The sequence below is a fragment of the Pseudorasbora parva genome, chromosome 5, assembly GCF_024679245.1.
Source record: "Pseudorasbora parva isolate DD20220531a chromosome 5, ASM2467924v1, whole genome shotgun sequence".
In the NCBI taxonomy this organism is placed as follows: domain Eukaryota; kingdom Metazoa; phylum Chordata; class Actinopteri; order Cypriniformes; family Gobionidae; genus Pseudorasbora; species Pseudorasbora parva.
The window spans coordinates 3,408,812-3,434,793 of NC_090176.1; the positions used below are offsets into that span (position 1 = coordinate 3,408,812).

General features: G+C 44.4%; 1 protein-coding gene and 8 non-coding genes across 9 annotated transcripts; 8 read left to right on the forward strand and 1 right to left on the reverse strand.

Annotated features, from left to right (window-relative positions):
• The first annotated feature begins 2,997 nt into the window (after window positions 1–2,997).
• Window positions 2,998–3,070, forward strand: trnar-ccu (transfer RNA arginine (anticodon CCU)). Its single transcript has one exon. It is a non-coding gene; the product is annotated as a tRNA-Arg (tRNA).
• Window positions 3,071–5,206: 2,136 nt separating this feature from the next.
• trnar-ccu (transfer RNA arginine (anticodon CCU)) lies at window positions 5,207–5,279 on the forward strand. The gene has a single exon. It is a non-coding gene; the product is annotated as a tRNA-Arg (tRNA).
• Window positions 5,280–6,859: 1,580 nt separating this feature from the next.
• On the reverse strand, window positions 6,860–15,238 carry LOC137075804 (uncharacterized). Its single transcript, XM_067444759.1, has 11 exons — window positions 15,119–15,238; window positions 14,444–14,530; window positions 14,117–14,269; window positions 13,292–13,429; window positions 12,678–12,761; window positions 11,638–12,128; window positions 11,195–11,522; window positions 10,286–11,087; window positions 9,980–10,189; window positions 8,325–8,746; window positions 6,860–8,029 (listed from the first exon to the last, which is right to left on the reverse strand). The coding sequence occupies exons 1-11, from the start codon at window positions 15,236–15,238 to the stop codon at window positions 6,860–6,862; spliced, it is 4,005 nt and encodes a 1,334-aa protein (XP_067300860.1).
• Window positions 15,239–17,258: 2,020 nt separating this feature from the next.
• trnar-ccu (transfer RNA arginine (anticodon CCU)) lies at window positions 17,259–17,331 on the forward strand. The gene has a single exon. It is a non-coding gene; the product is annotated as a tRNA-Arg (tRNA).
• Window positions 17,332–18,301: 970 nt separating this feature from the next.
• Window positions 18,302–18,374, forward strand: trnar-ccu (transfer RNA arginine (anticodon CCU)). Its single transcript has one exon. It is a non-coding gene; the product is annotated as a tRNA-Arg (tRNA).
• A 2,933-nt stretch (window positions 18,375–21,307) lies between these two features.
• On the forward strand, window positions 21,308–21,380 carry trnar-ccu (transfer RNA arginine (anticodon CCU)). Its single transcript has one exon. It is a non-coding gene; the product is annotated as a tRNA-Arg (tRNA).
• A 971-nt stretch (window positions 21,381–22,351) lies between these two features.
• Window positions 22,352–22,424, forward strand: trnar-ccu (transfer RNA arginine (anticodon CCU)). Its single transcript has one exon. It is a non-coding gene; the product is annotated as a tRNA-Arg (tRNA).
• Window positions 22,425–23,855: 1,431 nt separating this feature from the next.
• trnar-ccu (transfer RNA arginine (anticodon CCU)) lies at window positions 23,856–23,928 on the forward strand. Its single transcript has one exon. It is a non-coding gene; the product is annotated as a tRNA-Arg (tRNA).
• A 1,433-nt stretch (window positions 23,929–25,361) lies between these two features.
• trnar-ccu (transfer RNA arginine (anticodon CCU)) lies at window positions 25,362–25,434 on the forward strand. Its single transcript has one exon. It is a non-coding gene; the product is annotated as a tRNA-Arg (tRNA).
• Window positions 25,435–25,982: the final 548 nt, after the last annotated feature.

Consider the following 25,982-nt stretch of genomic DNA (forward strand, 5'->3'; position numbering starts at 1 on the left):
GGCCTAATGAATAAGGCACTGGCCTCCTAAGCCAGGGATTGTGGGTTAGAGTCCCATCTGGGGTGGGTTTACAGCAGAGTGGCGCAGCGGAAGCGTGCTGGGCCCATAACCCAGAGGTCGATGGATCGAAACCATCCTCTGCTAAGACCACTTTACTTATTTACGTGTCTTGTTCCTATTTGAAGAAGAGCTAATGCACTTCTATTCTGAAGCCATAATCATTTTCACCAGATATCATCTGTGACTGAGGACCACTTTGTGTGTGCCTAAACGCAAGTCCTATTGAAAACACCTGTGAATTGGAGCTCTTCTATGGTGAGCAGAGTGGCCCGGTGGCCTGGTAAATGAATTGTTCATCTGGATTACTTTGTGTGCTGGCCTTGATTAAATACCAAGCCTATTGTTGTCACGAATCAGCAGTAAATGGGGCATACAAGGGCTTATTTTTTACAGCCCCAGTGTCCTAATGGATAAGTCACTGGCCTCCTATGCCAATGTTTGTGGGTTCGAGTCCCGTCTAGGCTGGTTTTCAGCAGAGTGGCGCAGCGGAAGCGTGCTGGGCCCATAACCCAGAGGTCAATGGATCGTAACCATCCTCTGCTAAGTCTTCTTTACTTATGCAAATTCTCTGTCCCCACTTGAAGAAAAGCTGCCACAGGTCTATGCTAAAACCCTTTGTTGTTTTCATCTGTTCTCGTTTATGACAGAGGAGCACTTGATGTGTGCCTAAACACAAGTCCTTTCCAAAGCATCTGGGAACGGCGCATGTGTCGCCAGGAGCAGAGTGGCGCAGCGGAAGCGTGCTGGGCCCATGACCCAGAGGTCGATGGATCGAAACCATCCTCTGCTAAGACTTTTTTTTTTTTTTTTACTTATATAATGCTCTGTTCCTTGCTGAAGAAAAGCTGCCTCTGCTCAAAGCTAAAAACCCTTTGTTGCTTTCACCTGATCTCATTAATGACTTTTCTGGCAGAGGCACTTCATGTGTTACTTCATGTGCACTTCATGTGTGCCTAAACGCAAGTCATTTTGAAAACACCTGTGAATGGGAGCTTTTATATAACAAGCAGAGTGGCGCAGCGGTAGCGTGCTGGGCCCATAACCCAGAGGTCGATGGATCGAAACCATCCTCTGCTAAGGTTTCGTCTCTTATTTACATACTTTATCCCAAATTAAGAGCAACTTCCACATCCCGCTTGTGAAAACCTGGAGCCTCTTGGTCCTGGAACTATAACAATACAGCACAATGTTCTGGAAAGCTGGTGTAGTAGTCGCTTGTTGAGAAATCTTTGTGTGTAGGACCTGTTTAAATGCCTCATTGACTGAGCCACCTGAATGAGATGGAGAAATAGAAGAGCAAGCGAGTCATACCCCAGTGGCCTGTCGAAGTAGCCGCTCAGTGGATCACTTTGTGTGCTGGCCATGTGTAAATGCCAAGCCTTTTATTGTCACTGAAGCAGAAGTAATGGGGCACACGAGAGATGGGCTTTAACAGCCCCACTGGCCTAATGAATAAGGCACTGGCCTCCTAAGCCAGGGATTGTGGGTTCAAGTCCCATCTGGGATGGGTTTACAGCAGAGTGGCGCAGCGGAAGCGTGCTGGGCCCATAACCCAGAGGTCGATGGATCGAAACCATCCTCTGCTAAGACCACTTTACTTATTTACGTGTCTTGTTCCTATTTGAAGAAGAGCTAATGCACTTCTATTCTGAAGCCTTAATCATTTTCACCAGATATCATCTGTGACTGAGGACCACTTTGTGTGTGCCTAAACGCAAGTCCTATTGAAAACACCTGTGAATTGGAGCTCTTCTATGGTGAGCAGAGTGGCCCGGTGGCCTGGTAAATGAATTGTTCATCTGGATTACTTTGTGTGCTGGCCTTGATTAAATACCAAGCCTATTGTTGTCACGGAATCAGCAGTAAATGGGGCATACAAGGGCTTATTTTTTACAGCCCCAGTGTCCTAATGGATAAGTCACTGGCCTCCTATGCCAATGTTTGTGGGTTCGAGTCCCGTCTAGGGTGGTTTTCAGCAGAGTGGCGCAGCGGAAGCGTGCTGGGCCCATAACCCAGAGGTCGATGGGTCGAAACCATCCTCTGCTAAGTCTTCTTTACTTATGCAAATTCTCTGTCCCCACTTGAAGAAAAGCTGCCACAGGTCTATGCTAAAACCCTTTGTTGTTTTCATCTGTTCTCGTTTATGACAGAGGAGCACTTGATGTGTGCCTAAACACAGGTCCTTTCCAAAGCATCTGGGAACGGCGCATGTGTCGCCAGGAGCAGAGTGGCGCAGTGGAAGCGTGCTGGGCCCATAACCCAGAGGTCGATGGATCGAAACCATCCTCTGCTAAGACTTTCTTTTTTTTTTTTACTTATATAATGCTCTGTTCCTTGCTGAAGAAAAGCTGCCTCTGCTCAAAGCTAAAAACCCTTTGTTGCTTTCACCTGATCTCATTAATGACTTTTCTGGCAGAGGCACTTCATGTGTTACTTCATGTGCACTTCATGTGTGCCTAAACGCAAGTCATTTTGAAAACACCTGTGAATGGGAGCTTTTCTATAACAAGCAGCGTGGCGCAGCGGAAGAGTGCTGGGCCCATAACCCAGAGGTCGATGGATCGAAACCATCCTCTGCTAAGGCTTCTTCTCTTATTTACATGCTTTATCCCAAATTAAGAGCAACTTCCACATCCCGCTTGTGAAAACCTGGAGCCTCTTGGTCCTGGAACTATAACAATACTGCACAATGTTCTGGAAAGCTGGTGTAGTAGTCGCTTGTTGAAAAATCTTTGTGTGTAGGACCTGTTTAAATGCCTCATTGACTGAGCCACCTGAATGAGATGGAGAAATAGAAGAGCAAGCGAGTCATACCCCAGTGGCCTGTCGAAGTAGCCGCTCAGTGGATCACTTTGTGTGCTGGCCATGTGTAAATGCCAAGCCTTTTGTTGTCACTGAAGCAGAAGTAATGGGGCACACGAGAAATGGGCTTTAACAGCCCCAGTGGCCTAATGGATAAGGCACTGGCCTCCTAAGCCAGGGATTGTGGGTTCGAGTCCCATCTGGGGTGGGTTTACAGCAGAGTGGCGCAGCGGAAGCGTGCTGGGCCCATAACCCAGAGGTCGATGGATCGAAACCATCCTCTGCTAAGACCACTTTACTTATTTACGTGTCTTGTTCCTATTTGAAGAAGAGCTAATGCACTTCTATTCTGAAGCCATAATCATTTTCACCAGATATCATCTGTGACTGAGGTCCACTTTGTGTGTGCCTAAACGCAAGTCCTATTGAAAACACCTGTGAATTGGAGCTCTTCTATGGCGAGCAGAGTGGCCCGGTGGCCTGGTAAATGAATTGTTCATCTGGATTACTTTGTGTGCTGGCCTTGATTAAATACCAAGCCTATTGTTGTCACGGAATCAGCAGTAAATGGGGCATACAAGGGCTTATTTTTTACAGCCCCAGTGTCCTAATGGATAAGTCACTGGCCTCCTATGCCAATGTTTGTGGGTTCGAGTCCCGTCTAGGGTGGTTTTCAGCAGAGTGGCGCAGCGGAAGCGTGCTGGGCCCATAACCCAGAGGTCGATGGATCGAAACCATCCTCTGCTAAGTCTTCTTTACTTATGCAAATTCTCTGTCCCCACTTGAAGAAAAGCTGCCACAGGTCTATGCTAAAACCCTTTGTTGTTTTCATCTGTTCTCGTTTATGACAGAGGAGCACTTGATGTGTGCCTAAACACAAGTCCTTTCCAAAGCATCTGGGAACGGCGCATGTGTCGGCAGGAGCAGAGTGGCGCAGCGGACGCGTGCTGGGCCCATAACCCAGAGGTCGATGGATCGAAACCATCCTCTGCTAAGACCACTTTACTTATTTACGTGTCTTGTTCCTATTTGAAGAAGAGCTAATGCACTTCTATTCTGAAGCCATAATCATTTTCACCAGATATCATCTGTGACTGAGGACCACTTTGTGTGTGCCTAAAAGCAAGTCCTATTGAAAACACCTGTGAATTGGAGCTCTTCTATGGCAAGCAGAGTGGCCCGGTGGCCTGGTAAATGAATTGTTCATCTGGATTACTTTGTGTGCTGGCCTTGATTAAATACCAAGCCTATTGTTGTCACGGAATCAGCAGTAAATGGGGCATACAAGGGCTTATTTTTTACAGCCCCAGTGTCCTAATGGATAAGTCACTGGCCTCCTATGCCAATGTTTGTGGGTTCGAGTCCCGTCTAGGGTGGTTTTCAGCAGAGTGGCGCAGCGGAAGCGTACAGGGCCCATAACCCAGAGGTCGATGGATCGAAACCATCCTCTGCTAAGTCTTCTTTACTTATGCAAATTCTCTGTCCCCACTTGAAGAAAAGCTGCCACAGGTCTATGCTAAAACCCTTTGTTGTTTTCATCTGTTCTCGTTTATGACAGAGGAGCACTTGATGTGTGCCCAAACACAAGTCCTTTCCAAAGCATCTGGGAACGGCGCATGTGTCGCCAGGAGCAGAGTGGCGCAGCGGAAGCGTGCTGGGCCCATAACCCAGAGGTCGATGGATTGAAGCCATCCTCTGCTAAGACTTTCTTTTTTTTTTACTTATATAATGCTCTGTTCCTTGCTGAAGAAAAGCTGCCTCTGCTCAAAGCTAAAAACCCTTTGTTGCTTTCACCTGATCTCATTAATGACTTTTCTGGCAGAGGCACTTCATGTGTTACTTCATGTGCACTTCATGTGTGCCTAAACGCAAGTCATTTTGAAAACACCTGTGAATGGGAGCTTTTCTATAACTAGCAGAGTGGCGCAGCGGAAGCGTGCTGGGCCCATAACCCAGAGGTCGATGGAATCGAAACCATCCTCTGCTAAGGCTTCTTCTCTTATTTACATGCTTTATCCCAAATTAAGAGCAACTTCCACATCCCGCTTGTGAAAACCTGGAGCCTCTTGGTCCTGGAACTATAACAATACTGCACAATGTTCTGGAAAGCTGGTGTAGTAGTCGCTTGTTGAGAAATCTTTGTGTGTAGGACCTGTTTAAATGCCTCATTAACTGAGCCACCTGAATGAGATGGAGAATTAGAAGAGCAAGCGAGTCATACCCCAGTGGCCTGTCGAAGCAGCCGCTCAGTGGATCACTTTGTGTGCTGGCCATGTGTAAATGCCAAGCCTTTTGTTGTCACTGAAGCAGAAGTAATGGGGCACACGAGAGATGGGCTTTAACAGCCCCAGTGGCCTAATGGATAAGGCACTGGCCTCCTAAGCCAGGGATTGTGGGTTAGAGTCCCATCTGGGGTGGGTTTACAGCAGAGTGGCGCAGCGGAAGCGTGCTGGGCCCATAACCCAGAGGTCGATGGATCGAAACCATCCTCTGCTAAGACCACTTTACTTATTTACGTGTCTTGTTCCTATTTGAAGAAGAGCTAATGCACTTCTATTCTGAAGCCTTAATCATTTTCACCAGATATCATCTGTGACTGAGGACCACTTTGTGTGTGCCTAAACGCAAGTCCTATTGAAAACACCTGTGAATTGGAGCTCTTCTATGGTGAGCAGAGTGGCCCGGTGGCCTGGTAAATGAATTGTTCATCTGGATTACTTTGTGTGCTGGCCTTGATTAAATACCAAGCCTATTGTTGTCACGGAATCAGCAGTAAATGGGGCATACAAGGGCTTATTTTTTACAGCCCCAGTGTCCTAATGGATAAGTCACTGGCCTCAAGCTGGGGAACAATAGTCCAACAAAGGCGGGGAAGAAGGGAAGAAAAGGGGGAAGGAAGAAAGGGAGAAGGGGAAGAAGAGAGGGAAAAAATGAAGAAAAGAAAGGGTGAAATGTGACGTTCAGAGATTTTTATTCCTAAGCATATGTCTTGTGATGCCTTTTCCGGTTACTTCGTGTGGGAAAATCACGCATTTACATTACACGGTTTTCTATTGCAGGTGCTCACCAAGACCGGGGTTCGATTCCAGCAAAAGACAGCTTTTTGTAATATTTATATTTGAATTAAATAAACACATTTTTGGATGCATACTGTTCCAGTGTTAATAAAATACACATATGTAATTAGTTTGTTGTGTTTTTGATATTCTTTCATGAAAAATAAAATTACCAATGTTGTTATTATTTACTAGTTGTTATATATTTGATCTAATCAAGCATTTGTTTTAGGTTACATTCACACAAGACTTTTGCAAATCTGTATTTGAAAGATGCAACTCATTTGCTGAAAAATGTTTGTCACATTAATAAGAAAATGTACAAATTATTTTTTTTATTGTTGCAGTGTTATATGAAAGTAAAAAGGTCAACAAAACAAATTTTTGTAATATTTATATTTAAATGAAATAATATATTTTTTAATGTATACTGTTCCAGTTCTAATAAAATACACATAAATAGTTTGTTGTGTTTTTTGATGTTCTTTAAAGAAAAATACAATTATCAATGGAACGGTGTTATTATTATATTATTATAAACAAAGATGCGACCCATTACTGAATAACCAATATGCTCAAAAAGATCTATCACAAGATCAAGAAATGTACAAATGATCTTTTAATATACAAATGTTTTATTGCTGCAGTGTTATATGAAAGTAAAAAAGTCAAAATGCAATCACTTTGCCAATTTGTTTTTATTTTGCAATTATGCAAACAGAACAGTAATGAATGTTAAATAAAATAAAATGTTAAACAAATTTTCAAACATAAAAGGTCAATAAAATGTTAAATAACAACTTTAAAATATTAAATGTACAATTGTAAAAATCAATAAATAGGTTTTCAAAAACAAGAAAGAAAATGTTAAATAAAGTTTAAAAATATTTCACGCTATATACAATAATATATATATATATACATATTAAAAAAAAGATAAATTATTTAGAAATGGTTCGCCGCATTTCCTCTAACCACACCTCCTTGCAAACTGTCTCAGTCTGTGGGCAATACACCCTGCCCCTGTACTGGCTATGTCCCGTTGCACTGGTTTTGTATTGCCCACATTTTTTGCACGTGTTTGCCTCTACAGTTCTCCTGTAGGGTCTCTTAGGCATGGTTTCTGGTGTAGCAGGCTGTGAGCTGGTTCCCCGCACCACTGTAGGCTGTAACAGTGGCTGGATCATTGGCATTCCTTGTACCATTTGAACACCTTGGACCATTGGGATTCCCTGGACCATTTGGACTCCCTGGTACATTGGCACCTGAAACACTGGCACACCGTGGAACCCTGGTGCTGCTGGTATCATAATATTTGGTACCATCTGCAGTGATGATCCAGGGGCTGATGGTGTCACCAACATCTGGCTCTGCGCTGGTGCCTTGGGTCTGAGAGGGGGTCGCCCAACAGAAGTCTGCCTCTGCTTTGCCTGACCTGCTGTGCTCTCTGGCATCTTAAACTGGTGCTGTTCCCCTGGTTGTTCTGGCTCAGTCCGTAAGCGTTTAGCAACCTGGAGAGGCTCCTGAGCAACATGGAGGGGCTGAGGCAACTGAATACCCTGAAGCAGCACAGACAGTTCCTGCTTTTTCTGTCTGTTGTTGTACCACTGAATCAGGGTGTTCTGGTTAACCTCCACCAGCTGGATTGACGTCCCTCCCATCACCAAGCCGTTGCCCAGTACAAGCTGCCTTATCCTGCGATAGTCTTGCAGGATCAGAGACCATCTCGACAGGGCTCCTTTGCCTTTTCTTTTGGGGCTTGGGTGAGCATTGCAAAGTCTGATGAAGATGGTCTCCACCAGACGGCAACAGTCAGGCCACTGAGCAGCTATGCCACTTGCACCCAGCACACATCTGATGGTGCTCTCTACCCCTGGGTTCTGAGTGGGCCTCTTTGGGACTCTGAAGCGTCCACTCAGCAGTCTCTTTTGGTAACGAGCTGCTTTCACCACCCCTTTCTTGTCCTGGTCATCCAGGTTCTGCCAAAGAGCAATTATTGTGTTGGCTTCCTGGTTGGTCAGGCTGAGGGTTGTGTGACCCCGGAGTTCCACCAGATATTCTGCCAGCCTGTCCACATGCTGATAACCCGGGACATTTTGGTAGTCAACAGCCTATTAAAAATACAAACACACAAACAAAGAAATTACTACATGACATCTATTTGATGCAAAATTCTGTTATTTTCCTGTTTATCACAAAAAAGCTCTTTTGACCCAATATGTATAGATCAAAGCACTATAGAAATAAATCTGACTTGATGCATATTTCCTGCTTACTTATGACTTTAGGCTTTACGTTTACATTTAGAATATGTAGAAAGTCTGGATTTAAAGCAATGGATGTTAATTCATCACTGTTTGAAATATTATACTTGATTTGAAAGAAATACAAAGGAGTGGTATTTACCATCTCTCCATCATCATCATCATCATCATCATCATCGTCGTCGTCATCATCCTGACCAGCATCCTCTGGCTCTGAGGGGAAAGGAGAGACAGCAGTCCCTGAAGGTCCAGCTGATGAATGAGACTGTGTGAGGCCATGTGTGGGGTCAGGGAGCAGTGAAGGGGATGTGGAGCCCAGTGCAGATATGTCACTGCTGGTGACCAGGGTGGGAGAACCCAGTGTGAGTGTGGAGGATGGTGACAGAACAGCTTCCGGATCAGTAATGGTGTGATCCTCGCTGATGTCACAGAAGCCCTCATCTTCATCTCGCTCCTCCACACTGAGTTCCTCAATGAGCTCTGCGGTCTGCTCAGAGTCTGGATTCATGTCCTGCAGTGACTGGCCAGTCTGCTGGAACAGGTACTGCACTCCAATGAGCTCACCTGAAACAAACACAATAAACAAGCAGAAATTAAATGTTGTGTATGATATTTGATAAATTAGGCTTTTGTAGTAGCTCATATAGTGTGATATTGTAAGAATAGAGCTGATAACATTTTTTTATTCAGAGGCGCAAAACCTTTAATTGTGGATGGCAAAACATAATGCAATACAGTGATGATTGAGAGACGTACAAATACATTTTCCTCAAAAGCCTGATCATATTTGATATTTACATGTAACATGATTTTTACTCTGCACTTAAGCCCTCATGTTTGCCATTAGTCTTTGTCTAGAATGGGTTAGGGTTAGCCCTTGTGTCTAGCCCTTGTGTCTAGCCCTTGTGTCTAGCCCTTCTCTAGCCCTTGTGTTTAGCCCTTGTGTCTAGCCCTTGTGTCTAGCCCTTCTCTAGCCCTTGTGTCTAGCCCTTCTCTAGCCCTTGTGTCTAGCCCTTGTGTCTAGCCCTTATGTCTAGCCCTTATCTCTAGCCCTTGTGTCTAGCCCTTCTCTAGCCCTTGTGTCTAGCCCTTGTGTCTAGCCCTTCTCTAGCCCTTATGTCTAGCCCTTATCTCTAGCCCTTGTGTCTAGCCCTTCTCTAGCCCTTGTGTCTAGCCCTTCTCTAGCCCTTGTGTCTAGCCCTTGTGTCTAGCCCTTGTGTCTAGCCCTTGTGTCTAGCCCTTCTCTAGCCCTTATGTCTAGCCCTTATCTCTAGCCCTTGTGTCTAGCCCTTCTCTAGCCCTTGTGTCTAGCCCTTGTGTCTAGCCCTTGTGTCTAGCCCTTATGTCTAGCCCTTATCTCTAGCCCTTGTGTCTAGCCCTTCTCTAGCCCTTGTGTCTAGCCCTTCTCTAGCCCTTGTGTCTAGCCCTTGTGTCTAGCCCTTGTGTCTAGCCCTTGTGTCTAGCCCTTATGTCTAGCCCTTATGTCTAGCCCTTATCTCTAGCCCTCAGTCTTTGTCTAGCATTGAATGTAACGTTTTGAACTGCCGTGCTGTTGGAGAGTTTTGTTTAGCCAACGTCAAGTCAACGTCAGTTTCTTGTATTGCCAAGTTTTTTTTAATGTTTTGGATATTTTGATTAAACTGAACTTGGGTTCAGCAAACTTGCTGTCAGTGGACTAACAGGCCTTTAGAAATTTGCATAAGAAATATGATACGGTAGACTATAGAGTTATATCTAATATATTGACTGAGATTACACAGAAATTGCAAAATCATGAACAATAACAAATTCTCTCACCGGTGTAACGTGCAGGGGAACAAAATGTGGGGACCACTTTCCTGCCAAACAGCTTTTCGTAGTTGGTGTTTACACAGTGAACAAGTTCTCCTGTGTAACTACGCAAAGCTGATGGCTCCATTGACAGGGAAGCAGCCTCCCGGTCCTGGTTCCACCGGTGTAGACCCTCCAGCAGATAAATCTGAAAGTTCAGACTGTTCGCACTGGTTCCTGTAAATAGACACAAGCATATGGCGGGTTTTTAAGAAACACAGACACTTAATGAGCTTTCTTTACACATGCACATTGTATGTGACAAAGACATACCTGGGATGAACCGGTTCAGATGTAAATGAAAGGACTCGAGAGAAGTAGAGCCCCTTGCACATCTGTATGTCTTCAGAAGCATGCCTCCCTTGGTTAAGCTCCCCGTCTCTGTATAGAGCACAACACCAGGGGGATCTTGAATGCATTTAACATGCTTCTTCTGGACATTCCAGATGTGCTCCATCCTTTCTCTGTCCAGGAGAGGAACACCCAGGGAGTCATTGCCCCTGCTGCTCAGGAGCTCTGTAAGCAGTCGCTCAAGGAGAAGGATGGTAGTCTCCTCTCCATGGGTCCTCCTCCGGCAATGAAGGGCCAGCTCTCCCCTGGTGAGATGCTTGTGGACATCTTCATCTGTCAGCGCAGGCCAACCCTGGGATATCAGCTGCTCTCTCTTTGCCACGCGAAGCTCAGAAACATCAGCCGCATCCCACTCAAAAATGCATGCTGACAGCCGTGACATGAAGATGGGATACAGTTGATGGGCATCAGTTGTACACCCCAAGGCAATCCTGCGCATAAAATGCCAGATGTCCAAGCGTATCAGGAGATCTGGCCAACCTCTGAATCTAGTTTTGAGCTTGGTCTCGCCCACCTCAGTGCAACAGCCACAGTCCACGTACAATACAGCAGGTGGGTCCACACCAGCCTTCTGGTACCGTTTCACCAGACCATCCACCATAATGTCCAGTCCTGCTCCTTCCTGGGCTGTAAGCACACTTATGAGCACCTGACCAAACTCGTTGCCAACAGAGGTAAGCCAGAGTCCCGTTCCTCTTGCCGTCCCAGCCAGCTTCTTGGTGATCTGTAATATACATGATATGAAGCATGCTGTAAATGTAATGAAACTGCAGACTGCCATGCTTTGATATAGTAAAAAACATCATAAATTAACAAAAATCCACCACTAACCTTTTTAGTGGAATCCATCTTCAAGATAGAGCCATAGGTGGATGTAATCCTTGCATGGATTTCATCCAGCCTTGTCAGGATGTCTTGGCTGTAGACTGTAAGCAGCCACTTACAGCTTGGCACCACTGTAGGCTCTGGGGGTTCCTGAAATTTTACTGGCAACACCCCGGGTCCATTGAGGAAGTCCACACATTGCGTGGTGTACCGGGCCAGCCGCTGGAGCCACTCCTCGCTGTGGTTCTCTCGCAGTTGTTTTATGACCCGGGTGGGACTGTTGCCAAGGCCACGTTCACGGAGAAGCCGAATGACCCTCATATCACAGGCATACCTTAGGAAAAGCAAAATCCACACATTTATATATTTTACATATTTGTTTTGTAAAGTATTTGCTAATAAATGTGATGATGGACTATCAACTGGATGTGGAATGAAAGTGTACTCACTTCCGTGTGAGGATGACCCGAAACTCAGATCGATGGCCCAGATCCAACTGTTGAAGGACAGTCTGACTCCAAGACACATGCGAGGCTTTACACTTGGCACAGATGAGGGTTTCTGTGACCATGTTGTACATCCTGTCGATGTCCAGAACCTGCCGTGCCCTTTTGTGCAGACCGCCTCCTGTCAGCTGGTGCTGTCCACAGGCAGGATTGGGACAGAGAACCTTGACCCTCCACAGCTTGTATGGCATCCACAGCAACAGAGCATGGCAAAAAAATCTGTCTGGAGCTGGAGCCTGATTGTATGTAAGTGCTGGCTGTGGTGGGTAATACCAGAGCTGTAGGTTTTCACGAAGCTCTGGTTTCCCCTTGGGTCCCGATTTAAAAAGTCTGCTGGCAATCCACCTGTGATCTTCCTGTGGCAAGGTCTCCGACCACAAACGATGCAGTCGAACTCCAGATGGAGCTTGCAGCAATGCTCCAGAAGGAGCAGTCTGTGAAAGAAAAATACCAAACATTTAGTTTAGCAAGGTCATTTGTTCAATAAGCACTTTATTTTTCCAAAACTACCCTCACATAAAACAGTGATTATTGCTACATCAAAACTTTAAAATAAAATATAATTTTGTATTAATCACTACTGTCATCCAAAAAGAAATGAATATTCTTAAAGCCAGGAAAGATTATCCTCTGTAATTTTACAAACAACATCTCTTTATTTAAAATATTTTAAACATCTGATTATGTAAATAATAATGTAAATATTTCTTTAAATTTAATATCAAGTTGATCCTTTGGGGAGCCAAGTCCTAACATTATGAGTTTACTTGGTTATTGTTTATTCAGCTTGAAAGTGTTTTAGGAAGCTACTGGAGTGGATGTCAACTACTTACTTTACCGTACATTAATAGAAAAAAATGTATACATATGTTCCAAACATTTTTTTAAATTGTGTCAGCTGCTAACGCTATTTTGTGTTAAGTTACAGTTAATATGCCAATTCAATTACTTTTATAAACCAATAGAATTTTTAAATTACTTACAGAGACAATACTGCACGACTCTGTAGGACTGGTCACATCTGCAGTGGTTCTGGGGACAGAGGCTGGAACTCCAGGGTCTTGTGTCTGTACAATTATAATAAATATGATGTGAAATATAAGTGAAATATAATAGATGTTGTATATATAACAAGAGAAACAGTCAAACATAACTGTCCGATAATTTTAACTCATCCTAGATGAAATTATACAATACTATAATCGTATTTAAAAAAAAAGAATATTGAAGATTAATATAGTCAAAAACAGTAATACTGGGACATATTATTGCATTTTAAAATCGCGGCTTATTTGAATCTATTTTCAAATGTATTTAATGCATCTTCTTGAATAAAAGTATCAATTTCTTTAAAAACCCCTCACCAACTTTTAAACAGTAGTGTACTGTAGTCGCCTTTGGCTTTTGGCTTGTTCAGTTAGGGACACTTAATATTCAACTATATTACCAATCTGCCCGCATTGACACTATATGATAATTGAAATATAGTATTGTTCATTACGTTGAGATTTCCTGAAATACAAAATATGTTTCTAAAAAGTGCACAGGATTGGAGTGTGTCTTTATAGAATGCAATGTGGATTATGCCAGTACTTACAGAGACAGTGGTGCTTGTTATAGGATCACCGGACACTGCTGGGCTGGGCTGTTTAACAACCTGAGATGGTTTCCTAGCCATACTTAGATTGGGCTTTGCTGCAGCAATGTGGGACCCACCAAATCTTGGCTTGGTAAACTAAAATAGGGAAAAACAATTTCAATGAAAAGATTAAATTTAAATTATATATTAAATTATATAATTGCTGCAACAAATATATAATGACATATTTGGCAAATGAGAAAAAAAATCTATTGTTCCTATATTTTATTGTGTTAATTAAAGGAACTGCTTTCTTGCTGTATAGTTAAATACAATATGCATACTGTTTTCTGTAAAATGGTGTCCCTTAAGTGGTTCATGCTGTATGTTTGCTGAATAACTGAGAAAAAGCTGGACAATGGTATAAAAGTAATTTTTTTTTTGTGTGTATTACCACCCTCTTGGTTAAGAGAGCAACCTAGATGAACCTCTTAATTGGTTATTACACTTGTAATGGCCACAAAGTAGATGCTAAATGGCTGAATTTATAATATGTGTATAATTAATGGTGCATAAGTGGAATGTTACCTGAGAAATTAATGGGACAATCTCTGAGGAAACAATTATTAATAATAGAGTTCCACAGAGAAGTGTCTTAGGCCCCCTTTTATTTCTGTTATACATGAATGACATGCAAGCTGTTTGTGACTCTAATTTGTTTTTATATGCTGGTAGGTGTGAAAAACATACCAGCCAAAACTCAGCTTTTTACTTTCTGTACTTCATTATATTTCAACTTAACTGTTATACTTTAAAACGTAAAATTTTGAAAAATTTTATTACCCTTGACAAACTTGGTATAATCCTAGATGTCACAGATGGAGTAGTCTTGGGCTGGAGCCGAGGCTGAGGCTGAGGCTGACTCTGCTGTGCTGGCCCAGTAGCGGAAGGCTGTTGTTCCACAACCCTTGGTGCTGGTCCAGTAGAGACAGTGGCCTGTTTAAGACAACCACAAAAATACATACAATAATTTTTTAATGAGAAAAATGTTTAGTAAATTAATACTGTATATATATATATATATATATATATATATATATATATATATATATAATAAAAATAAATTAAAAAATAAATAAATAAATACTTGCAACATCTTCACATTGTTACCTTTTGAGTGTGAAAACCACACATGCACTTTGGGACTGCTCCAAGTAAAGTTGTCTGGCCGCGAGACTGCATCGGACATTTTTCAATCTGTAAAAATTGACATGTAATACACAATACATGCATTTCTAACTAAACTGGAATGGCAAATTGATTTACTGTCATTTTCCAGGACGTGTGTCATACTTATTTTTATATAAATTATTTTTTGTCATTTGTTCTTTGAAGGGGAGACACAAAAATGTAAAATTAGAGAAAAAGTGAATGAGTTTGTTTCCCCCATTAAAAGAACAAGAGAGGTACAAGAGAGGAACATTTAATTTCACACCTTCAAACCATCCCCCAACATCCCTGCCCCCTCTCTCCCAGACCAAAAAAAGTCTTCCATGTATTTTTTTTATAGTATTAAATAAATCTCAAATACCTGCAACATTATTTACATAAATATATATATATAAATAAATAATATTGATACCTGGTTTACATTAGTGTAAACCATAAGTAACAGTGCATTGTTCTAATGAATGAGATCAGGTACATGTTTGTACTGAACTCTAAGTTGTTGCTCTGTTATGCAAATACATTAAACAAACGATTCTAATGTTCAATTATGCAAGTCAACAAACACTTAAGTCGTTTATTTCATGAAAAGGTCACAAAAACTAAGCACACACTCACCCTTTGATACATCTCATACCACTTTTTCTGTCGAGGAGCTGGCCTGTTACCCTCAGTTGATGGCCAAACTCCTGTGCTGGCAAACTTTTTTAGACGAATTATCCATTCATTTTCCGACATGGCTTTATGGGAATTTTTTCCAGACATTTTTTTTGACCTAGGTTAAATCGTTTTGGACAAAACTACCCTTAATAAAATTGTTTCTTTACAAAATAAACTCAACACAACATATTCAAATGTGTAATTTGGTTTCTTACCTGTTCGCTGTGTATTTTTTGTATAAAAAATATACTTTATCCGATGACCTGATCTCCGTAAAAATGATGCTGACCTCCGTGCCAGTGATGCTCCTCTACTGAACTTTTTTTGAACTCTGACACGCCCCCCGAGAACTTTGTCATTACTTCGTGCCACCTTTGGCTCAGCTCGGAAACTTGATTGACAGCTTGACTAGCCTCCTGACACCAACTAGCGGTGACAAGCGTAAACACGCTCACAACATTTCCTTGAACTCTGATTGGTCAAATGTCGAAAATGTCAAGAAAATGTTAAGAATGGCGCTTTCTGATTGGTTGCAAATGTTATAGTGCTTCGCTGTGATTGGCTGTGGAGTTGAACATTCTTCAACATTTCCCTCAAATTGTCGGACTATCCTTCGGCAGCTGGCGTTCCTAAGCCAGGGATTGTGGGTTCGAGTCCCATCTGGGGTGGGTTTACAGCAGAGTGGCGCAGCGGAAGCGTGCTGGGCCCATAACCCAGAGGTCGATGGATCGAAACCATCCTCTGCTAAGACCACTTTACTTATTTACGTGTCTTGTTCCTATTTGAAGAAGAGCTAATGCACTTCTATTCTGAAGCCATAATCATTTTCACCAGATATCATCTGTGACTGAGGACCACTTTGTGTGTGCCTAAACGCAAGTCCTATTGAAAACACCTGTGAATTGGAGCTCTTCTATGGCGAGCAGAGTGGCCCGGTGGCCTGGTAAATGAATTGTTCATCTGGATTACTTTGTGTGCTGGCCTTGATTAAATACCAAGCCTATTGTTGTCACGGAATCAGCAGTAAATGGGGCATACAAGGGCTTATTTTTTACAGCCTCAGTGTCCTAATGGATAAGTCACTGGCCTCCTATGCCAATGTTTGTGGGTTCGAGTCCTGTCTAGGGTGGTTTTCAGCAGAGTGGCGCAGCGGAAGCGTGCTGGGCCCATAACCCAGAGGTCGATGGATCGAAACCATCCTCTGCTAAGTCTTCTTTACTTATGCAAATTCTCTGTCCCCACTTGAAGAAAAGCTGCCACAGGTCTATGCTAAAACCCTTTGTTGTTTTCATCTGTTCTCGTTTATGACAGAGGAGCACTTGATGTGTGCCTAAACACAAGTCCTTTCCAAAACATCTGGGAACGGCGCATGTGTCGCCAGGAGCAGAGTGGCGCAGCGGAAGCGTGCTGGGCCCATAACCCAGAGGTCGATGGATCGAAACCATCCTCTGCTAAGACTTTCTCCTTTTTTTTTACTTATATAATGCTCTGTTCCTTGCTGAAGAAAAGCTGCCTCTGCTCAAAGCTAAAAACCCTTTGTTGCTTTCACCTGATCTCATTAATGACTTTTCTGGCAGAGGCACTTCATGTGTTACTTCATGTGCACTTCATGTGTGCCTAAACGCAAGTCATTTTGAAAACACCTGTGAATGGGAGCTTTTCTATAACAAGCAGAGTGGCGCAGCGGAAGCGTGCTGGGCCCATAACCCAGAGGTCGATGGATCGAAACCATCCTCTGCTAAGGCTTCTTCTCTTATTTACATGCTTTATCCCAAATTAAGAGCAACTTCCACATCCCGCTTGTGAAAACCTGGAGCCTCTTGGTCCTGGAACTATAACAATACTGCACAATGTTCTGGAAAGCTGGTGTAGTAGTCGCTTGTTGAGAAATCTTTGTGTGTAGGACCTGTTTAAATGCCTCATTAACTGAGCCACCTGAATGAGATGGAGAATTAGAAGAGCAAGCGAGTCATACCCCAGTGGCCTGTCGAAGCAGCCGCTCAGTGGATCACTTTGTGTGCTGGCCATGTGTAAATGCCAAGCCTTTTGTTGTCACTGAAGCAGAAGTAATGGGGCACACGAGAGATGGGCTTTAACAGCCCCAGTGGCCTAATGGATAAGGCACTGGCCTCCTAAGCCAGGGATTGTGGGTTCGAGTCCCATCTGGGGTGGGTTTACAGCAGAGTGGCGCAGCGGAAGCGTGCTGGGCCCATAACCCAGAGGTCGATGGATCGAAACCATCCTCTGCTAAGTCTTCTTTACTTATGCAAATTCTCTGTCCCCACTTGAAGAAAAGCTGCCACAGGTCTATGCTAAAACCCTTTGTTGTTTTCATCTGTTCTCGTTTATGACAGAGGAGCACTTGATGTGTGCCTAAACACAAGTCCTTTCCAAAGCATCTGGGAACGGCGCATGTGTCGCCAGGAGCAGAGTGGCGCAGCGGAAGCGTGCTGGGCCCATAACCCAGAGGTCGATGGATTGAAACCATCCTCTGCTAAGACTTTCTTTTTTTTTTTTACTTATATAATGCTCTGTTCCTTGCTGAAGAAAAGCTGCCTCTGCTCAAAGCTAAAAACCCTTTGTTGCTTTCACCTGATCTCATTAATGACTTTTCTGGCAGAGGCACTTCATGTGTTACTTCATGTGCACTTCATGTGTGCCTAAACACAAGTCATTTTGAAAACACCTGTGAATGGGAGCTTTTCTATAACAAGCAGAGTGGCGCAGCGGAAGCGTGCTGGGCCCATAACCCAGAGGTCGATGGATCGAAACCATCCTCTGCTAAGGCTTCTTCTCTTATTTACATGCTTTATCCCAAATTAAGAGCAACTTCCACATCCCGCTTGTGAAAACCTGGAGCCTCTTGGTCCTGGAACTATAACAATACTGCACAATGTTCTGGAAAGCTGGTGTAGTAGTCGCTTGTTGAGAAATCTTTGTGTGTAGGACCTGTTTAAATGCCTCATTAACTGAGCCACCTGAATGAGATGGAGAATTAGAAGAGCAAGCGAGTCATACCCCAGTGGCCTGTCGAAGCAGCCGCTCAGTGGATCACTTTGTGTGCTGGCCATGTGTAAATGCCAAGCCTTTTGTTGTCACTGAAGCAGAAGTAATGGGGCACACGAGAGATGGGCTTTAACAGCCCCAGTGGCCTAATGGATAAGGCACTGGCCTCCTAAGCCAGGGATTGTGGGTTCGAGTCCCATCTGGGGTGGGTTTACAGCAGAGTGGCGCAGCGGAAGCGTGCTGGGCCCATAACCCAGAGGTCGATGGATCGAAACCATCCTCTGCTAAGACCACTTTACTTATTTACGTGTCTTGTTCCTATTTGAAGAAGAGCTAATGCACTTCTATTCTGAAGCCATAATCATTTTCACCAGATATCATCTGTGACTGAGGACCACTTTGTGTGTGCCTAAACGCAAGTCCTATTGAAAGCACCTGTGAATTGGAGCTCTTCTATGGCGAGCAGAGTGGCCCGGTGGCCTGGTAAATGAATTGTTCATCTGGATTACTTTGTGTGCTGGCCTCGATTAAATACCAAGCCTATTGTTGTCACGGAATCAGCAGTAAATGGGGCATACAAGGGCTTATTTTTGACAGCCCCAGTGTCCTAATGGATAAGTCACTGGCCTCCTATGCCAATGTTTGTGGGTTCGAGTCCTGTCTAGGGTGGTTTTCAGCAGAGTGGCACAGCGGAGGCGTGCTGGGCCCATAACCCAGAGGTCGATGGATCGAAACCATCCTCTGCTAAGTCTTCTTTACTTATGCAAATTCTCTGTCCCCACTTGAAGAAAAGCTGCCACAGGTCTATGCTAAAACCCTTTGTTGTTTTCATCTGTTCTCGTTTATGACAGAGGAGCACTGGATGTGTGCCTAAACACAAGTCCTTTCCAAAGCATCTGGGAACGGCGCATGTGTCACCAGGATTAGAGTGGCGCAGCGGAAGCGTGCTGGGCCCATAACCCAGAGGTCGATGGATTGAAACCATCCTCTGCTAAGACTTTCTTTTTTTTTTTTTACTTATATAATGCTCTGTTCCTTGCTGAAGAAAAGCTGCCTCTGCTCAAAGCTAAAAACCCTTTGTTGCTTTCACCTGATCTCATTAATGACTTTTCTGGCAGAGGCACTTCATGTGTTACTTCATGTGTGCCTAAACGCAAGTCATTTTGAAAACACCTGTGAATGGGAGCTTTTCTATAACAAGCAGAGTGGCGCAGCGGAAGCGTGCTGGGCCCATAACCCAGAGGTCGATGGATCGAAACCATCCTCTGCTAAGGCTTCTTCTCTTATTTACATGCTTTATCCCAAATTAAGAGCAACTTCCACATCCCGCTTGTGAAAACCTGGAGCCTCTTGGTCCTGGAACTATAACAATACTGCACAATGTTCTGGAAAGCTGGTGTAGTAGTCGCTTGTTGAGAAATCTTTGTGTGTAGGACCTGTTTAAATGCCTCATTAACTGAGCCACCTGAATGAGATGGAGAATTAGAAGAGCAAGCGAGTCATACCCCAGTGGCCTGTCGAAGCAGCCGCTCAGTGGATCACTTTGTGTGCTGGCCATGTGTAAATGCCAAGCCTTTTGTTGTCACTGAAGCAGAAGTAATGGGGCACACGAGAGATGGGCTTTAACAGCCCCAGTGGCCTAATGGATAAGGCACTGGCCTCCTAAGCCAGGGATTGTGGGTTCTGCTGTAAACCCACATCTGGGGTGGGTTTACAGCAGAGTGGCGCAGCGGAAGCATGCTGGGCTCATAACCCAGAGGTCGATGGATCGAAACCATCCTCTGCTAAGACCACTTTACTTATTTACGTGTCTTGTTCCTATTTGAAGAAGAGCTAATGCACTTCTATTCTGAAGCCATAATCATTTTCACCAGATATCATCTGTGACTGAGGACCACTTTGTGTGTGCCTAAACGCAAGTCCTATTGAAAACACCTGTGAATTGGAGCTCTTCTATGGCGAGCAGAGTGGCCCGGTGGCCTGGTAAATGAATTGTTCATCTGGATTACTTTGTGTGCTGGCCTTGATTAAATACCAAGCCTATTGTTGTCACGGAATCAGCAGTAAATGGGGCATTCAAGGGCTTATTTTTGACAGCCCCAGTGTCCTAATGGATAAGTCACTGCCCTCCTATGCCAATTTTTGTGGGTTTGAGTCCTGTCTAGGGTGGTTTTCAGCAGAGTGGCGCAGCGGAAGCGTGCTGGGCCCATAACCCAGAGGTCGATGGATCGAAACCATCCTCTGCTAAGTCTTCTTTACTTATGCAAATTCTCTGTCCCCACTTGAAGAAAAGCTGCCACAGGTCTATGCTAAAACCCTTTGTTGTTTTCATCTGTTCTCGTTTATGACAGAGGAGCACTTGATGTGTGCCTAAACACAAGTCCTTTCCAAAGCATCTGGGAACGGCGCATGTGTCGCCAGGAGCAGAGTGGCGCAGCGGAAGCGTGCTGGGCCCATAACCCAGAGGTCGATGGATCGAAACCATCCTCTGCTAAGACTTTCTTTTTTTTTTTTTTTACTTATATAATGCTCTGTTCCTTGCTGAAGAAAAGCTGCCTCTGCTCAAAGCTAAAAACCCTTTGTTGCTTTCACCTGATCTCATTAATGACTTTTCTGGCAGAGGCACTTCATGTGTTACTTCATGTGCACTTCATGTGTGCCTAAACACAAGTCATTTTGAAAACACCTGTGAATGGGAGCTTTTCTATAACAAGCAGAGTGGCGCAGCGGACGCGTGCTGGGCCCATAACCCAGAGGTCGATGGATCGAAACCATCCTCTGCTAAGGCTTCTTCTCTTATTTACATGCTTTATCCCAAATTAAGAGCAACTTCCACATCCCGCTTGTGAAAACCTGGAGCCTCTTGGTCCTGGAACTATAACAATACTGCACAATGTTCTGGAAAGCTGGTGTAGTAGTCGCTTGTTGAGAAATCTTTGTGTGTAGGACCTGTTTAAATGCCTCATTAACTGAGCCACCTGAATGAGATGGAGAATTAGAAGAGCAAGCGAGTCATACCCCAGTGGCCTGTCGAAGCAGCCGCTCAGTGGATCACTTTGTGTGCTGGCCATGTGTAAATGCCAAGCCTTTTGTTGTCACTGAAGCAGAAGTAATGGGGCACACGAGAGATGGGCTTTAACAGCCCCAGTGGCCTAATGGATAAGGCACTGGCCTCCTAAGCCAGGGATTGTGGGTTCGAGTCCCATCTGGGGTGGGTTTACAGCAGAGTGGCACAGCGGAAGCGTGCTGGGCCCATAACCCAGAGGTCGATGGATCGAAACCATCCTGTGCTAAGTCTTCTTTACTTATGCAAATTCTCTGTCCCCACTTAAAGAAAAGCTGCCACAGGTCTATGCTAAAACCCTTTGTTGTTTTCATCTGTTCTCGTTTATGACAGAGGAGCACTTGATGTGTGCCTAAACACAAGTCCTTTCCAAAGCATCTGGGAACGGCGCATGTGTCGCCAGGAGCAGAGTGGCGCAGCGGAAGCGTGCTGGGCCCATAACCCAGAGGTCGATGGATCGAAACCATCCTCTGCTAAGACTTTCTTTTTTTTTTTTTACTTATATAATGCTCTGTTCCTTGCTGAAGAAAAGCTGCCTCTGCTCAAAGCTAAAAACCCTTTGTTGCTTTCACCTGATCTCATTAATGACTTTTCTGGCAGAGGCACTTCATGTGTTACTTCATGTGCACTTCATGTGTGCCTAAACGCAAGTCATTTTGAAAACACCTGTGAATGGGAGCTTTTCTATAACAAGCAGAGTGGCGCAGCGGAAGCGTGCTGGGCCCATAACCCAGAGGTCGATGGATCGAAACCATCCTCTGCTAAGGCTTCTTCTCTTATTTACATGCTTTATCCCAAATTAAGAGCAACTTCCACATCCCGCTTGTGAAAACCTGGAGCCTCTTGGTCCTGGAACTATAACAATACTGCACAATGTTCTGGAAAGCTGGTGTAGTAGTCGCTTGTTGAGAAATCTTTGTGTGTAGGACCTGTTTAAATGCCTCATTAACTGAGCCACCTGAATGAGATGGAGAATTAGAAGAGCAAGCGAGTCATACCCCAGTGGCCTGTCGAAGCAGCTGCTCAGTGGATCACTTTGTGTGCTGGCCATGTGTAAATGCCAAGCCTTTTGTTGTCACTGAAGCAGAAGTAATGGGGCACACGAGAGATGGGCTTTAACAGCCCCAGTGGCCTAATGGATAAGGCACTGGCCTCCTAAGCCAGGGATTGTGGGTTCGAGTCCCATCTGGGGTGGGTTTACAGCAGAGTGGCGCAGCGGTAGCGTGCTGGGCCCATAACCCAGAGGTCGATGGATCGAAACCATTTTCTGCTAAGACCACTTTACTTATTTACGTGTCTTGTTCCTATTTGAAGAAGAGCTAATGCACTTCTATTCTGAAGCCATAATCATTTTCACCAGATATCATCTGTGACTGAGGACCACTTTGTGTGTGCCTAAACGCAAGTCCTATTGAAAGCACCTGTGAATTGGAGCTCTTCTATGGCGAGCAGAGTGGCCCGGTGGCCTGGTAAATGAATTGTTCATCTGGATTACTTTGTGTGCTGGCCTCGATTAAATACCAAGCCTATTGTTGTCACGGAATCAGCAGTAAATGGGGCATACAAGGGCTTATTTTTGACAGCCCCAGTGTCCTAATGGATAAGTCACTGGCCTCCTATGCCAATGTTTGTGGGTTCGAGTCCTGTCTAGGGTGGTTTTCAGCAGAGTGGCGCAGCGGAAGCGTGCTGGGCCCATAACCCAGAGGTCGATGGATCGAAACCATCCTCTGCTAAGTCTTCTTTACTTATGCAAATTCTCTGTCCCCACTTGAAGAAAAGCTGCCACAGGTCTATGCTAAAACCCTTTGTTGTTTTCATCTGTTCTCGTTTATGACAGAGGAGCACTTGATGTGTGCCTAAACACAAGTCCTTTCCAAAGCATCTGGGAACGGCGCATGTGTCGCCAGGAGCAGAGTGGCGCAGCGGAAGCGTGCTGGGCCCATAACCCAGAGGTCGATGGATCGAAACCATCCTCTGCTAAGACTTTCTTTTTTTTTTTTTACTTATATAATGCTCTGTTCCTTGCTGAAGAAAAGCTGCCTCTGCTCAAAGCTAAAAACCCTTTGTTGCTTTCACCTGATCTCATTAATGACTTTTCTGGCAGAGGCACTTCATGTGTTACTTCATATGCACTTCATGTGTGCCTAAACGCAAGTCATTTTGAAAACACCTGTGAATGGGATCTTTTCTATAACAAGCAGAGTGGCGCAGCGGAAGCGTGCTGGGCCCATAACCCAGAGGTCGATGGATCGAAACCATCCTCTGCTAAGGCTTCTTCTCTTATTTACATGCTTTATTCCAAATTAAGAGCAACTTCCACATCCCGCTTGTGAAAACCTGGAGCCTCTTGGTCCTGGAACTATAACAATACTGCACAATGTTCTGGAAAGCTGGTGTAGTAGTCGCTTGTTGAGAAATCTTTGTGTGTAGGACCTGTTTAAATGCCTCATTAACTGAGCCACCTGAATGAGATGGAGAATTAGAAGAGCAAGCGAGTCATACCCCAGTGGCCTGTCGAAGCAGCCGCTCAGTGGATCACTTTGTGTGCTGGCCATGTGTAAATGCCAAGCCTTTTGTTGTCACTGAAGCAGAAGTAATGGGGCACACGAGAGATGGGCTTTAACAGCCCCAGTGGCCTAATGGATAAGGCACTGGCCTCCTAAGCCAGGGATTGTGGGTTCGAGTCCCATCTGGGGTGGGTTTACAGCAGAGTGGCGCAGCGGAAGCATGCTGGGCTCATAACCCAGAGGTCGATGGATCGAAACCATCCTCTGATAAGACCACTTTACTTATTTACGTGTCTTGTTCCTATTTGAAGAAGAGCTAATGCACTTCTATTCTGAAGCCATAATCATTTTCCCCAGATATCATCTGTGACTGAGGACCACTTTGTGTGTGCCTAAACGCAAGTCCTATTGAAAACACCTGTGAATTGGAGCTCTTCTATGGCGAGCAGAGTGGCCCGGTGGCCTGGTAAATGAATTGTTCATCTGGATTACTTTGTGTGCTGGCCTTGATTAAATACCAAGCCTATTGTTGTCACGGAATCAGCAGTAAATGGGGCATACAAGGGCTTATTTTTGACAGCCCCAGTGTCCTAATGGATAAGTCACTGCCCTCCTATGCCAATTTTTGTGGGTTTGAGTCCTGTCTAGGGTGGTTTTCAGCAGAGTGGTGCAGCGGAAGCGTGCTGGGCCCATAACCCAGAGGTCGATGGATCGAAACCATCCTCTGCTAAGTCTTCTTTACTTATGCAAATTCTCTGTCCCCACTTGAAGAAAAGCTGCCACAGGTCTATGCTAAAACCCTTTGTTGTTTTCATCTGTTCTCGTTTATGACAGAGGAGCACTTGATGTGTGCCTAAACACAAGTCCTTTCCAAAGCATCTGGGAACGGCGCATGTGTCGCCAGGAGCAGAGTGGCGCAGCGGAAGCGTGCTGGGCCCATAACCCAGAGGTCGATGGATCGAAACCATCCTCTGCTAAGACTTTCTTTTTTTTTTTTTTTACTTATATAATGCTCTGTTCCTTGCTGAAGAAAAGCTGCCTCTGCTCAAAGCTAAAAACCCTTTGTTGCTTTCACCTGATCTCATTAATGACTTTTCTGGCAGAGGCACTTCATGTGTTACTTCATGTGCACTTCATGTGTGCCTAAACACAAGTCATTTTGAAAACACCTGTGAATGGGAGCTTTTCTATAACAAGCAGAGTGGCGCAGCGGACGCGTGCTGGGCCCATAACCCAGAGGTCGATGGATCGAAACCATCCTCTGCTAAGGCTTCTTCTCTTATTTACATGCTTTATCCCAAATTAAGAGCAACTTCCACATCCCGCTTGTGAAAACCTGGAGCCTCTTGGTCCTGGAACTATAACAATACTGCACAATGTTCTGGAAAGCTGGTGTAGTAGTCGCTTGTTGAGAAATCTTTGTGTGTAGGACCTGTTTAAATGCCTCATTAACTGAGCCACCTGAATGAGATGGAGAATTAGAAGAGCAAGCGAGTCATACCCCAGTGGCCTGTCGAAGCAGCCGCTCAGTGGATCACTTTGTGTGCTGGCCATGTGTAAATGCCAAGCCTTTTGTTGTCACTGAAGCAGAAGTAATGGGGCACACGAGAGATGGGCTTTAACAGCCCCAGTTGCCTAATGGATAAGGCACTGGCCTCCTAAGCCAGGGATTGTGGGTTCGAGTCCCATCTGGGGTGGGTTTACAGCAGAGTGGCACAGCGGAAGCGTGCTGGGCCCATAACCCAGAGGTCGATGGATCGAAACCATCCTGTGCTAAGTCTTCTTTACTTATGCAAATTCTCTGTCCCCACTTGAAGAAAAGCTGCCACAGGTCTATGCTAAAACCCTTTGTTGTTTTCATCTGTTCTCGTTTATGACAGAGGAGCACTTGATGTGTGCCTAAACACAAGTCCTTTCCAAAGCATCTGGGAACGGCGCATGTGTCGCCAGGAGCAGAGTGGCGCAGCGGAAGCGTGCTGGGCCCATAACCCAGAGGTCGATGGATCGAAACCATCCTCTGCTAAGACTTTCTTTTTTTTTTTTTACTTATATAATGCTCTGTTCCTTGCTGAAGAAAAGCTGCCTCTGCTCAAAGCTAAAAACCCTTTGTTGCTTTCACCTGATCTCATTAATGACTTTTCTGGCAGAGGCACTTCATGTGTTACTTCATGTGCACTTCATGTGTGCCTAAACGCAAGTCATTTTGAAAACACCTGTGAATGGGAGCTTTTCTATAACAAGCAGA